The sequence below is a fragment of the Sorex fumeus genome, unplaced genomic scaffold, assembly GCF_029834395.1.
Source record: "Sorex fumeus unplaced genomic scaffold, SorFum_2.1 ptg000098l, whole genome shotgun sequence".
Lineage (NCBI taxonomy): Eukaryota > Metazoa > Chordata > Mammalia > Eulipotyphla > Soricidae > Sorex > Sorex fumeus.
In genome coordinates, this window is record NW_026606155.1 from 2101577 (window position 1) to 2114015 (window position 12439).

At 41.3% G+C, this 12439-nt stretch overlaps 1 protein-coding gene across 13 annotated transcripts in view; it reads right to left on the minus strand.

Annotated features, from left to right (window-relative positions):
* The window catches only part of UNC79 (unc-79 homolog, NALCN channel complex subunit), a 305414-nt gene that overhangs the window by 112253 nt on the left and 180722 nt on the right, over positions 1 to 12439 (minus strand). For 10 of the 13 annotated variants that reach the window (XM_056133512.1, XM_056133504.1, XM_056133510.1 and 7 more), the window contains 4 exons: positions 11883 to 12064; positions 9557 to 9758; positions 8107 to 8286; positions 6441 to 6506 (listed from right to left, as the gene is read on the minus strand). In XM_056133512.1, the coding sequence (XP_055989487.1) occupies positions 6441 to 6506; positions 8107 to 8286; positions 9557 to 9758; positions 11883 to 12064 (630 nt within the window). The remainder of the gene's footprint in view (positions 1 to 6440; positions 6507 to 8106; positions 8287 to 9556; positions 9759 to 11882; positions 12065 to 12439) is intronic. The other 3 variants (XM_056133511.1, XM_056133502.1, XM_056133513.1) reach the window with 1 other exon arrangement.

Below are 12439 nucleotides of genomic sequence, written 5' to 3' on the forward strand. Positions count from 1 at the left end.
TTTACACCTAGAAGGAGGTAATTGCTTTGGGCAAGCTTGGGCCAAGAACACGAAAGTGTGGGGATCTAGCATCCCTGCAGGGTTTAATATTATTGTAGCAGCAAGTAATGGCTGTTGCAAGTTCATTCCTCAATTCATTTTAGTTCTGGGGGACATGGCTTAAGAGAGCACAGATCCCTCATTCCTGCTCAGCCTCCCCCACATCCAAGCTGGCTCCAAAGCTGCACAATTGAAAATGGAATCAGGGAGCATTTGAAAAATTTTGCCTTTATTGTATAGATCTGAGATCTAGGGACTCTGTACAGAAAGGAAGGAGTCAGATGAGGCAAAGACACCCGTCCCCCATTTCATTCTATCCCAGATTAAGTCTGAAAAATAAACCTCAAACCTTTATCTTGAATTATTTCAAAACTCTTTGTCTTGCAAGAAGATATTTGTTTTAAAAGTGTACACCTTTCTTTTAATAAATAAATAAATACATAAATAAAAATTTAAAAAAATTTTTTAAAAAGTGTACACCCTTCATTTTTCCCACCATTTTCTGTTTTCTGAGTGACGGTCATTTCACAGATGCCCTTGTTTCATTTTAGGTTTCATCTTTGCTTTTGTGGTTTTGGTTTCTTCCCCAGTGCTTTGGCCTTTGCTCTGTTTGAATCATCATTAGGAAACATTAAGAAAATATCACATGTACCAGGGAACAAACAAAAATGTCTAATAACATGCCTCATGTCCCTTCCCACTGTGGGTCTGTAAGTCTGTGCTTGATATCCCTGACATTCTTTAACAGAAAGTAAGCTGGTGACGGTACACTCCTTATAAAGAAATGTTACCGTAATTCACTCCCTGAGAACATGGAGCTTAAAAAAGCTCAAATATTCTTAATTGGTCGACAGTAGTACTGCTTCAGTGACCTATAAGGGGTATGAAATTTCCATTTTAGGGGCTGGAGCGATAGTATAGCGGGTAAGATGTTTGCCTTGCATGCTGCCGACCCGGGTTCAATTCCCAGCATCCCATATGGTCCCCTGAACACCACCAGTAGTAATTCCTGAGTGTAAAACCTGGAGTAACCCCTGTGCATTGCCGGCTGTGACCCAAAAAGCAAACAAAAAAAAAGAAAAAAGAAAGAAATTTCCATTTTACAACTAAATGCTTACAAATTTTCCATGACAATTAAAACACTTGCTATTGAAATTCTGGTCTAAGAAAGTCATCTCTATATCTGACTGAAGCTTAGAGATCTTCCATCATAACTAAAGATTTGGTCATATCACTTCTGAAAAGAAATGTAAGTGTCTTTACCACCAAAGAGCAGAGTCGCTTCACCACAACCATCACATGGATTAATCTATTGCAGTCTGTCCACAGAGAGGCCCAATGGGTCTTCAGAGTGTACTTTAATTTTATGTATTCAGGTGATCTGAAACAGGGAAGGGTCTGGATCTGCTTTTCCAGACTTATCACCTGTTATTCCAACCCTAATACCCATCATTCTTAGAAGCTGAGTAACTCGCAAATCTTAGAACTGAGCTAACATTTTGCCACCACTGTGTGTGTATTTGCTTGTGGTATTCTTTTCTCCTTGTCAGATGGTCATCCATTGACACCCCAATTTTTCCTGCAGGATCTGCACCCCAGAAGGGATTATTACTTATGCCTACCTGTTCTTCTGCTCAAAATTTGGTTATGTCCCTAAAGTCTATAAATCTGCAAAGACAAGAAAGCAGGGAGGCAGGGAGGTTCTTTTAACATATCATAAGACCACAATATAAGTCCATTTCTCAACTCATTTTAGCCTTGGGGGCGGGGGGCAAGGTTTAAGAGAGCATGGATGCCTCATTCCTTCTCAGCTTCCTCCACATCCAGGCTGATTTGGCTCTAAAGCTGCACAATTGGAAATGGAATCAGGGAACATTTGAGAATTTTTCCCTTTGTTTTATAGTTCTGAGATCGAGGGACCTCTGGAGAAGTTTTTATGCCTGATCCACTTTTATATCCCTAACAGAAACTGGGGCAGTGTTTCACAAATAGTATGCACAAATGTCTAAGCATGCTTAACTCAAATATTTCAAATAGATCCTGTCTTCCTGTCTTCCATGTAGAATAAAATGATAGAGGCCCCCAAATAGTCAGGAAACAGGAAACTAGGGAACATTCCTCTGCCATAAATTAACTCACTGGCCCCTCTGTCAAACCAAGTAACAGTCTACAGTAGGAAACTGCAAACTTTCTGAGCATTTGACCTAGAAAAATCAATAGTCCAAGCACAGAGACTGTGTTACATTGGTGATTCATATTACAGCGTCTCACCGATCTCCTCAGCTCATCTCTCAACTGTGAGCTGCCTTCACGACAGTTCCGGTGGGCCTGGACACAGGTAGGCCTGGCGATTTATTCCAAATCCTTTTAGGCTCTTCACCCCAGGCTTTTCCTCTTCTGATCCTATAACCACCCCATATCACTGACATCTCTGCGTTGCCACCTGACCACAAAGCTTCCCCACTGTCTTGTGTTCCTCTGTTGCATTGTAACACTTTCAACAGTACTACTGATTTCACCCCAGCAGAAACCTTGCTTGTGTTCATACTTTATGTTCCTTACTTGACTATAAGCAAGTTGCAAGTACCCAGATTTCTGATGTATCTTTGTGTTCTTCATGTTTCCTAGTAAAGCAGCTGTCCAGTTAAATGTTTACTCAGCAGAAACTGTCATTTCTCAAAACTATAATTTCAAACAAAAGCATTTCTGTAAACACAACTGTACTCTTTGATTTATTGGCTTTTTCATAATCAGAGGCATTTTGCAAGTTATTGGATCAGTGCAATTGTAACTAATCTCTAAAATAAGGAAAAGAATGTGCCCAAGCAATTTGGAATTCCTGTCTGGTACCTTAGAAGAATAGCAAGAAAGGTGAATACGAGCGTTTTAAGTGTTACTAAGCACTGGACACTTTCTCCCACTGGCTAAAATTCAAACGAAGAGAACTCTGGACTGAAGGAGAAAGGAAAGATTCCAAGTCTACTGGGGGGCTGGACAACTCTAGCCCAATCCACAAGTACAAACTGGAAAGGCCTCAGTGTGTACACTCGCCTGACCTGAATGCCCAGGTCATTTCCATAACCAAACGAGGTCTTCATATCCCACAGGGTAGCAAAGGAGTACCCTCACATCAAAGTAGTATTATAACCGACAGAGGATTCTAGTGGAACAAAAGAAAATCAAATCTTCTGGTCTTAAATTATCCCTAACTGGTTATGTGTAGTCTAGGAAAAAAAAATCCTTAAAATAGGTTACTCAATGTAAGTCCCGGACACCTCCATTTTCCTGTCTTTATATAAAAGTGGGAAAAATACTTTATATATTCATCATTGTAAGATCAAAATGAGATAATCTGAAACACTATTGTTAAAGAAGTGTTATAGACATATGAAATTTTGATGGTATATTATATACCTACTATTATTTACTTGTTCATTCTAGGGGATGAGAAACTAGATATCATTAAGTTTCCTGGTGCTTTTTGGGTTAATACCATTGGTTCACTTCTGTGCTGTTATAATAGACTATAACTGTTCCATTGTATTTAATAAATAACACCAAATATCTGAACCACAGAGACAAAGCATTCCTGCTTCCTACAACATCAAAGAAAAGATACGTCATACTTAACTATATAGAGACAGCACACCTCATGAATTAGTAGGAAAAAAATAATTCATCAATTAAGATCAAAATAAGGTGCTGAGTTATGACTAGCATTCACCACACATGACTTGCAAAAAATATCAAAGCAGTGGAGGTGGAAACTCAGCACTGTCACCAAGGAACTGGTGTAAAGCATTCCTTTTTGGGAACTTCGGATTCCTCCACTATAAAAATGAGAATATTCACAGCTCTAATGTTCTAGTTAAGGAAGTCTGGGAACTGTATATACACAAATGCCTTTGATTTGAACCATAAAATGCACTGAGGAATGCAGGCTTGACAGATTTACACAGCAAACCATCTTCGTGAGTGTGATTCCATGGCACTTTGCCGTGGGTAATATAAAGAGGCAGGATTGTATATCCAGTGCCAAAAGGTTCAGCCTCACAGAAATTAAAATGAAGTCTTGCTCCATCATTAAAAGGCATCTGCCTTCTCTCAGGCAGTAAGAGATCTTGCATATCCAATACCTCAGTACTTGCACCAGACAAAAGTATGTTCTTTAAACAGAAAAGTTCCTTGTGTCTTATTTAATTACAATCTTAAGCCCTCTCCCTCCCAAAAATAAGTCTTATTATTATCCCAGCATGTCTTTTTGTCCAAATTAAAATATTTGGTGTCCAGTAAGTAATAATAAAAAAATGAAACACTAGTTTAAAATTACCTGGTATAAAGAGGAAACTTTCACAATCTAATAAGCAAGCATCGCTTACTGTGGTATCATGTAAATTATCCTCTAACTATGTGTGTAATGTCATCCATGATGTGATCCACCCCTTTTCCATCTGTTCCACTTTTAGTGGAACAATTAGATGCCTTGAGATGCTTCTTTATCTTTAAGAAACATAGGTGCATGTTTTCAAAAAAAGAAGTGAGAGTACTTTTACGATTGGATTGTTAAAATGGGTAATAATGATAACAATGAAAGACTAGCTTTTCAATGAAGTCTTGACACCAAGCTTAGGGTAAGATAAGATCATTTGTGAACTTGCATAACACCAATCTCTTGAAGATTTAACTGGAAGCATAAGACCAATCTCTTGAATACTTAACTGGAAAGGCCCTAACTGGAATTCTCATTGTGGTGGAGTTTGGGACTAAAAGTTCTTTCTTTTTTGAAAACTTCAACACGAGACTGAGAGACCTGGAGTGCATGCCTACCATGCAGAGGGCCCACATTCAGTCCCTGGCACTACATGCTCCCTGTGTACCACCACGTATGGCCCTGGTGGTTACCCTCGGGCTTGTGCCCCAGCAGCACTGCATTCTTGGGCTGTAGCATTGAACAGTGGAGCCCACGCAGCCATGCCAGGCAAGCACTGCTGAGAGTGGCCCCTGAGCAGTACTTGGGAGTTCCCCCATCTGAAAAAGCAGCACCAATGAGGCAGAAGGGATGCAAAAAACAAATAGACTCTGCAAAGTATTTCTATTTTCTCGTGGACTTCCTTTTGGCTTTGGTTTTTGTGCTCAGGGCTGACTCTTGGACGTGTGCTCAGGGATCACTCTTGGCAGTGCTCAAAGGAAGAACCATATGCAATGCCAGGGATTTGAACCAGAACCTGTCACAGGCAAGACAAGGGCCTGAATCCCTGTTCTATACCTCTGGCCCCATTTTCTCATCAGTTTTCAAAGAAAATATTCTGGCCAACATCTGCCATCTATATTCACCGTCCCTGTGGCAGCGTCTCCCCTTCTCCTCTCCTTCCTGCCACTGGTCTTCTCTTGAGGGTTAGCCTCTCTTCTTTTCCCTATCACTGGCCCTTGTGGTAGTGCCCTTCTGATACCAAGTGACACACAGGGAAGTCACCTTCCTAGACATTTTCCTACTAAGATTGCTGCTACCTTTCTGAGAAGTCTCCCTTAAAATTATTCTAAGTGAAAATCCAAATATTCTACAGCATGACACACAGGTGGTAGTCACCAAACTTCTTGACAAGTAAGTGTATAGCCAGCACCTGTCAAGTCTTCCCAATAAGTCAGTGTGCTGTGTGTAGATAACATCTCATCTGTGGTGACCTGGCCAGTGTCCCTTCAATGCCTACATCCTTGCTGAGAAATTATAACTTATCCAATTCAGCTAAATGATTAAGTTAACATTTAATTAAGTTAATAATTTAACTTAAATTATTAACTTAATTAAGTGAAATGAATTGGTTCACTGCTCCCAGGTACCCTGTCACTGCTGGACAGTGACACCTCTCACAAAGCATCCATCTTCACCAAACTGAACGGGATCCTCTGGTCCTCCAAACAACGGAAACCCTCAATTCTCTGAGAGACAGAAATGCATGTAGAGTTGCAAAGAATCAGAAATGACTAAGGGGATGAGTGAATGACAGTGGTTCAAATGTATAGCCTTTTAAGAATGTAAATGAAATGTATGTGTTTCCTACAGCAGATTCAATGAACATTAATATTTGTATGTAGAAGACCGCATACAAATATAAGTATCAGGTAGAGTGTTCATCGCATTGGCTCCCTGGGGGGAAAGTGCAGACTTGGGTAACATGATGCTTCTTACTGGACCAGAAGTTAGCAGGGTCAGAGGCATCTGCACTCTGAAGCTGGGAGGAGTTACTCTGTCAGAGCTCAAATACTTGAGCATCTGGGTAATAGCTTTCAAGATGGCAAATCTGAAGTTGATCTGTCTGGTCCAGTGAGAGACACCCCATTCTTTACCTTGTCCACCTGTGATAGACACTTGCACACGGCCCTTCAACGTCAGAAGTACCCACCTGGCGTCTGTTCGGGTGTCCCACCGAGAGCTGGAGCAGACTGCTCATGCCTGGTCAACCTCACAGCTTAAAAATCAACAACAACTCTATTGAAATAAGCATTAACAACAACCTGACCCTAGCAAAATAATACACCCCAGTGTTAAATGCATTGGCTAAGGAGGGGCAAGTCTTGTTCTCCTTAAGCAAACTTAACATCCTATCAAAGATGTTTACATCACGAGTTCTGTGGTCTTATTGGGTTCTCAAGAACATCCCTCAAAGTGATGTCAACTTTCAATCTTCAAAATTGTCATCTGAATCAATTAAGGAGAAATAACAATAAACAATCTTTATATATCAAATTAATGCTAAGTTGTAAACTCTCATACAGAGACAGCATTTTATTTCATCTATCTAGACTTTGGTTTCTAGAATCGGATTCTGTTTCACTGGGGGGCCTTCTACCACTTAAACTACGGGTGATTCTTTTTAGGGGCTGGGCCACCAGGCAGTGTGAAGGGGCTATTTCTGTCTCTGTGCCCAGGAGTCACCCTTAGTGGTGTTCAGGGGGCCAGAGGTGGTGCCAGGGATTTGAACCAGGATTGGCCATATACAAGGCAAGCACCCTTCCCCTGAACTTTCTCTCCAGCCCTCCAAGTTATTCTTAAACGGCCAAATATAATTATCTTTGCTCCCTGGAAACTGGGTTACTGATTGCCTCAGGGGCTCTCCTTCACTCTTCCAAAGTTCAAATCCACATTTCCATAGCTTGTCATAAAATAGAGAAAAATGTAATAAATCAAATCAAATCATATTTATGATTAAAAATGGTTATGTTACATAAGGCTGTCTTCTAATAAATAACAATGAAAATGCAAACTTTCCAGGTTCCAACAGGATAAGAAAATGTATTATGGCATTTATTCTAAAATTAAATGATTCCCTAAATTTTTCCAAGTTGGTAATGTATTTAAATATATTCACCCACTGATATGGTGTTTTAGTTATGAATTCTGAATGTTACTTATGAGCCAATGATCATCATCAGAGTTCAACTAGTCATTTAATAATTAAAGGAACACTTTTTTTCTCTTTAAAAGTACAATACTAAATGAAAGACCTTTAGAAAACAAGTCTATATGGTCTTTTGTTTTTAAGTTGGCAATGAAACTTGCTTTTATTTATAAATTATCATCTAAAGTTGGGCAGAAATTCAGTCTCTCCCGTGTTTTCTTTTCTCCAAAGCAACTTTTATTAGTGCATTGTCTGGGAGTTAGTTGGCTGTCTCATGTGTGCACAAAAAGAAAACGCCCTCAGATTTCCATCCAAACCCCCTTAACTACCACAAAACCCTTAGGTTGCAAGGCTGGTGGTACAGACTGTCTTACTCTTTGGAGCAAATGTCGCTTAGCATTTCATGCTAAATATTATTGAGGTTACTGTTATCTGCATTTTCAAACAGAAATAGGGTTTGGCTTCACACACTCCCACCCCTAAACCCCACAAGTCTGCCCAGAGCGCTGACCCTCCCCTGGGGAGCTGCTCCAGAGACTCTGAAGGCCAAATGGGACCAAGCCCAGTTTGCTAAATGCCCTGTCCTCTGCAAACATTCAACAAGACAAGTCAGCCTCAGAGATTTTGACAGCAGACAGAAAGAGAAGAAGAATGGAAGAAGATACTCAACGGATTTTGGAGGTGAGGGTCTCAGGCAAGGAGAGCGCCCGCTTGGACTCGGCTGGCCCTTTCACGCTGTCCCTCAGGGAACGCACACTCTTCTGGCGGTTCCTGGCAAACCGAGCCCTCTTGATCTTCCACAGGGCTGCATCGCTGAGGTTAGCGACATTGGTCCGGACAGCAGTGATAGCTATGCAGAAGGAAGGAGAAGGGGTTGATTCTCCCTTTAATGTACTGGAAATCATCCATTGGTAGGTAAAGGTAAAGGTAAAGGCCCTCCCGTTGATCGTCGATTTGCTCGAGCGGGCCCAGTAACGTCTCCATTGGAGACTTTGTTGTTACTGTGTCTGGCATATCGAATACTCTCGGTAGCTTGCCGGGCTCTCCGAGAGGGGCGGAGGAATCGAACTCGGGAAGGCCATGTTGGCCGCTTGTAAGGCGAACACCCTACCGCTGTGCTATCGCTCCATTGGTAGAGGTCAATATTAAATCTCTCTTCCGCGGGTACACGGGAGAGGTGTAACCATCACAGGTTGAGAATTACTCCAAGTACCCACAAAGCAATGTTTCTTTTTGAGTGCCTATAATTTCTCTCAGAGAAGATACTGCCAGGGCTAGCTATATTTATGCAAGATGCTCTTGTAATCCCCTTTCCCATTTCAAGACTCACAGCTCCCTCTACAAGTCTCCTGATAGAAAAGGGTGGTCAAAATGTTCCAGCTTCTAGTTATGGAATTAATCAGCCAGGGGGCATGTAATATGCAGCATCATGACCAGAGTTAATGAATTCCAGATGGCATATTTGAAAGTAATCAGGAAAGCTGCTCTTAGAAGTTCTCACCAAAATAAAAAATAAAAGTTTGCTGATCATGTGGTGAAGGGTGTTAATAAAATTGCTCTTGCTGGTGATTTCACAATGGGTGCAGAGGTTGTCTATATTTTATATACCTGTCTCTGTAAGCATGTGTACCAAAAAGCTTATATTAGAAGAGCATATAGCTCTTTCTAATAAGAACCAGGAACGTATAAACAAATATGATTATTCACTATCATGACTGTTGTCTTTCTGTTTAGCCCATAAAATGAAGTGATCAAGTTGTGTTATCACAGTGGTTGCATAACCAAAGTGTTTGCCCCATGGATACAAGACTGAATTTGTAAGACACAAACATATCTCCCAAAATTTCTCATGAACAAGATAAATTGATGACTGAGTAATAGTTAAGGGCCACATGGTGACAACTGGATAGAAAAGAAATGAGAACTTTGAATCTGGAAGGCCAGAAAACAGCTCATCTGTGGCTTATTACAGTAGATCTTCACCGAAGATTTGATAAGCTGAGTCAGTGAAGTCGAGGCGTTATCCAGAGTGAGATTACCTACAGGATCCCCACTGCTTAAGTAGCCAGCGCTTGCAAGGGAATAGTGTCTATGGAAAATTAAGTTCACCTTATACTTACTGGTGGGAAAAGGAAATTCTTTGTTGCAATCCAAATGTAGCTGAGCTTCCAAAGAAAGCGTCTCAAATCTGTTGACAAAGAACTCCCAGCTTAGAGCAGGAATATCTTGCTTAAGAAAATGCAAGAGCAGAAGCTTGCTTAGTATTGTAGGACGATCTTTAACCACAGTGTCAAACTGGAAGTCGAGACAAAGACACAGACCCTGAAGATAGAAAGAGAGAAAAGGAAAGTCAGGGGGAAAAATAATAATAATCCATATTACCTTAAAGCACTCACTTCTCAGTCCAGACTGTTAGCAGATTTCAACTGGAATCTTCATCTTTTCAGTTTTGGAGAGGGTGGAAAATGCAGGAGAAGAGCTTTTCCTAAATGTAGAATTTCTTGAATATTGATTCAGAAGTTGGCTAAATATATGTTATGGATTTTTCTGGATGCACTAAATCATCGCAGGTGAGAATTAATCCAAAAACCCGCACAGCAATGTTTCTATAATTTCTCTAAGAGAAGCTTACTTCCAGAACTAAATTTATGCCAGATGGTCTTTAAATCCCCTTTCCAGTTTCAAATTCTATAATTCTGAGAGAAAGTGAAGTCCTCTTGTCTTCTGGTGGATAAGTGGAAAATGGCATCTTAAAAAAAAAAAATCAAAGCTTGGGGACTGGAGTGATGGTACAGTGGGTAGGGTGTTTGCTTTGCACACGGCTGTCCTAGTTTTGATCCTCAGCATCCCATACAGTGCTTTAAGCACTGCCAGGGGTTATTTCCTCAGCAGGAGCCAGGAGTAACCCCTGTGCCTTGCTGGGTGTGGCCCAAAAAACAAATTAAAAAATCAAAACTGGACCCAGAGAGATAGTACGGGGATTAACACTCATTTCTTGCATGTGACCAGTCCTGGCACCATCTGGTCCCCTGAGCATCACTGGATGCACTGCTAGGGTGGCCTACCTAATCCCAAAGGGCTCCCAAACAGCACTGCCCCATCAGGACTTCCCACTGAAGCCCCAGGACAGCTGATCAAGAATTTTCAATGGAGCCCACTGGCCTCCAACCAAAATAAAAACTGGAATGGACACTATGCCTCCATTTCTCTAGAATGTAAGTGTACCCTTCCCCCCTTTTCATTAAATGGCACTGTAAGGCTGTAATATACCCAGCCATCCTATTACTTTTCATCCATAAGTACCTCCACTCCTGTGTTTCAGGCCCTGAGCTGGGGTAAGACACGTTACTGCCTGCTTGCTCAAGATCAAAAGAAAACAACTAGCCTGGAGACTGCTGAGGATTTTCACAAGGGAGGGTTGGGATCTAGAGGCACATAATCTAACGCTTTTTCAGTTCCTGCACAATTCACCTTTCTTCTTAACCTTTTTTCCCCTTAGTCTTTTTCACAAGCAGAATTATACTAATCGGGAGGCAATGTGTAGACACACACACACACACACACACACACACACACACACAGGGACTTTATTATAAGTCAGACCCACATTTGCAGCCACTGTCCAGTCATCTTACTGACAAAGTTGACCTTTGTTAACCCTCATCTTCTTTATCTGTAAAATGGTTATACACAAAGGCTATTATGAGGGTAAGTGAGATAGTACAATCATGATGGGTCACTTCTAATACACTGCCCCAGAAACAAAATGTGTATGGTCACAAAAGTTTGTTCCTGCCATTATTATTGTTTTTAATAATGAGGATGAGAATAAATTTGATGCCAGTGTGGGAAAACAGTTGATTGGGATGGGGGTGGGGGTTCCTCAGTCTGTTTCTCCCTCTAATTCGCTGTGCCCTTTGTTAAGCCACATTCTCTGAAATTTGGGTGCCTCAGCTACAAAATTTATACAATAGACACACAATTCTCTCTAGTTCTAATATTGCATGTTTCTTTGGCTTTATTGTTTGGTGTTTCATGTTTACCTTCTCATGATTTGCTTAATTTTGCACTATAATTCATGTCATTTCTCTCAGCACCTAGCCGATAGTGGCTTCCAACCCAGGAACCAACTAAACAGCATATAATAAGCTAGCCTAATTTTTAAAACCTGCCACAAGCTCCCAAATAAAGAGATAGGTAATAATCATATCTCTAAGAAGCAACAGAGTATATGAACAGAGATCACAAAAGAAAGCATTGACCCATCAGAACAAGAGGCCTATTCTGAGGGTGTGTTTCTTGAATATTTTTCCCAGCTTAGAAAGAGCCATAGTTCATAGCAGTCAGTGCATTCTGTGTGTTCTAAGGGACAAACAGTCCACAGATTCAGTGGCAGGAGCAGAGACCCATCTGCAGAGCAGATAACAGAAGTGTCAGAGTTGTCACCTGCAAGGCCGGCCTCTTTATGGTGTCAAGTAGGAGGCCAGCCCTGGTGGCCACTGCTGGGTTGACGTCTTCCACCGCCGTCAGGAAGCAGCAGAAGGCATGGGCCAGGGAGTACTTCAGCAAGTGGTTTTTGGTCACTGAGTGAATATCCAGAAACCTACAAATGACAGCCACCTTTTCCACTGCAATGCAAAAGGCAGAGGACAGAAAAATAAAGACATTTATTTAGAGAGTCTGAGACCTGAACCCAAAGAGAAACAGTAAAGGCTGGGCCCCCACATGAAAACCTTTTCAGTTCCCAACAGAATCCGGATGCCACCACGGCCAGTGTCCTCCGTGTCTTGTACTGCTGTGCCTATTTCTACCAAGGATAGCAGTTCCTGCCAGGCGGCAGGCTCAAGTTAGCTCTGGGTGTCCTCTCATTATTTTTTAATGGCCTTTTCCTTTATTTAACTTCCAGGTACATTTTACACTGCATTTTACAGAGAGTAAAATTTATGCTCATTTCCCCAGCCCTCATGTAGAGAGGCTGCAGACGAGAGGGAGGTATAGTTACC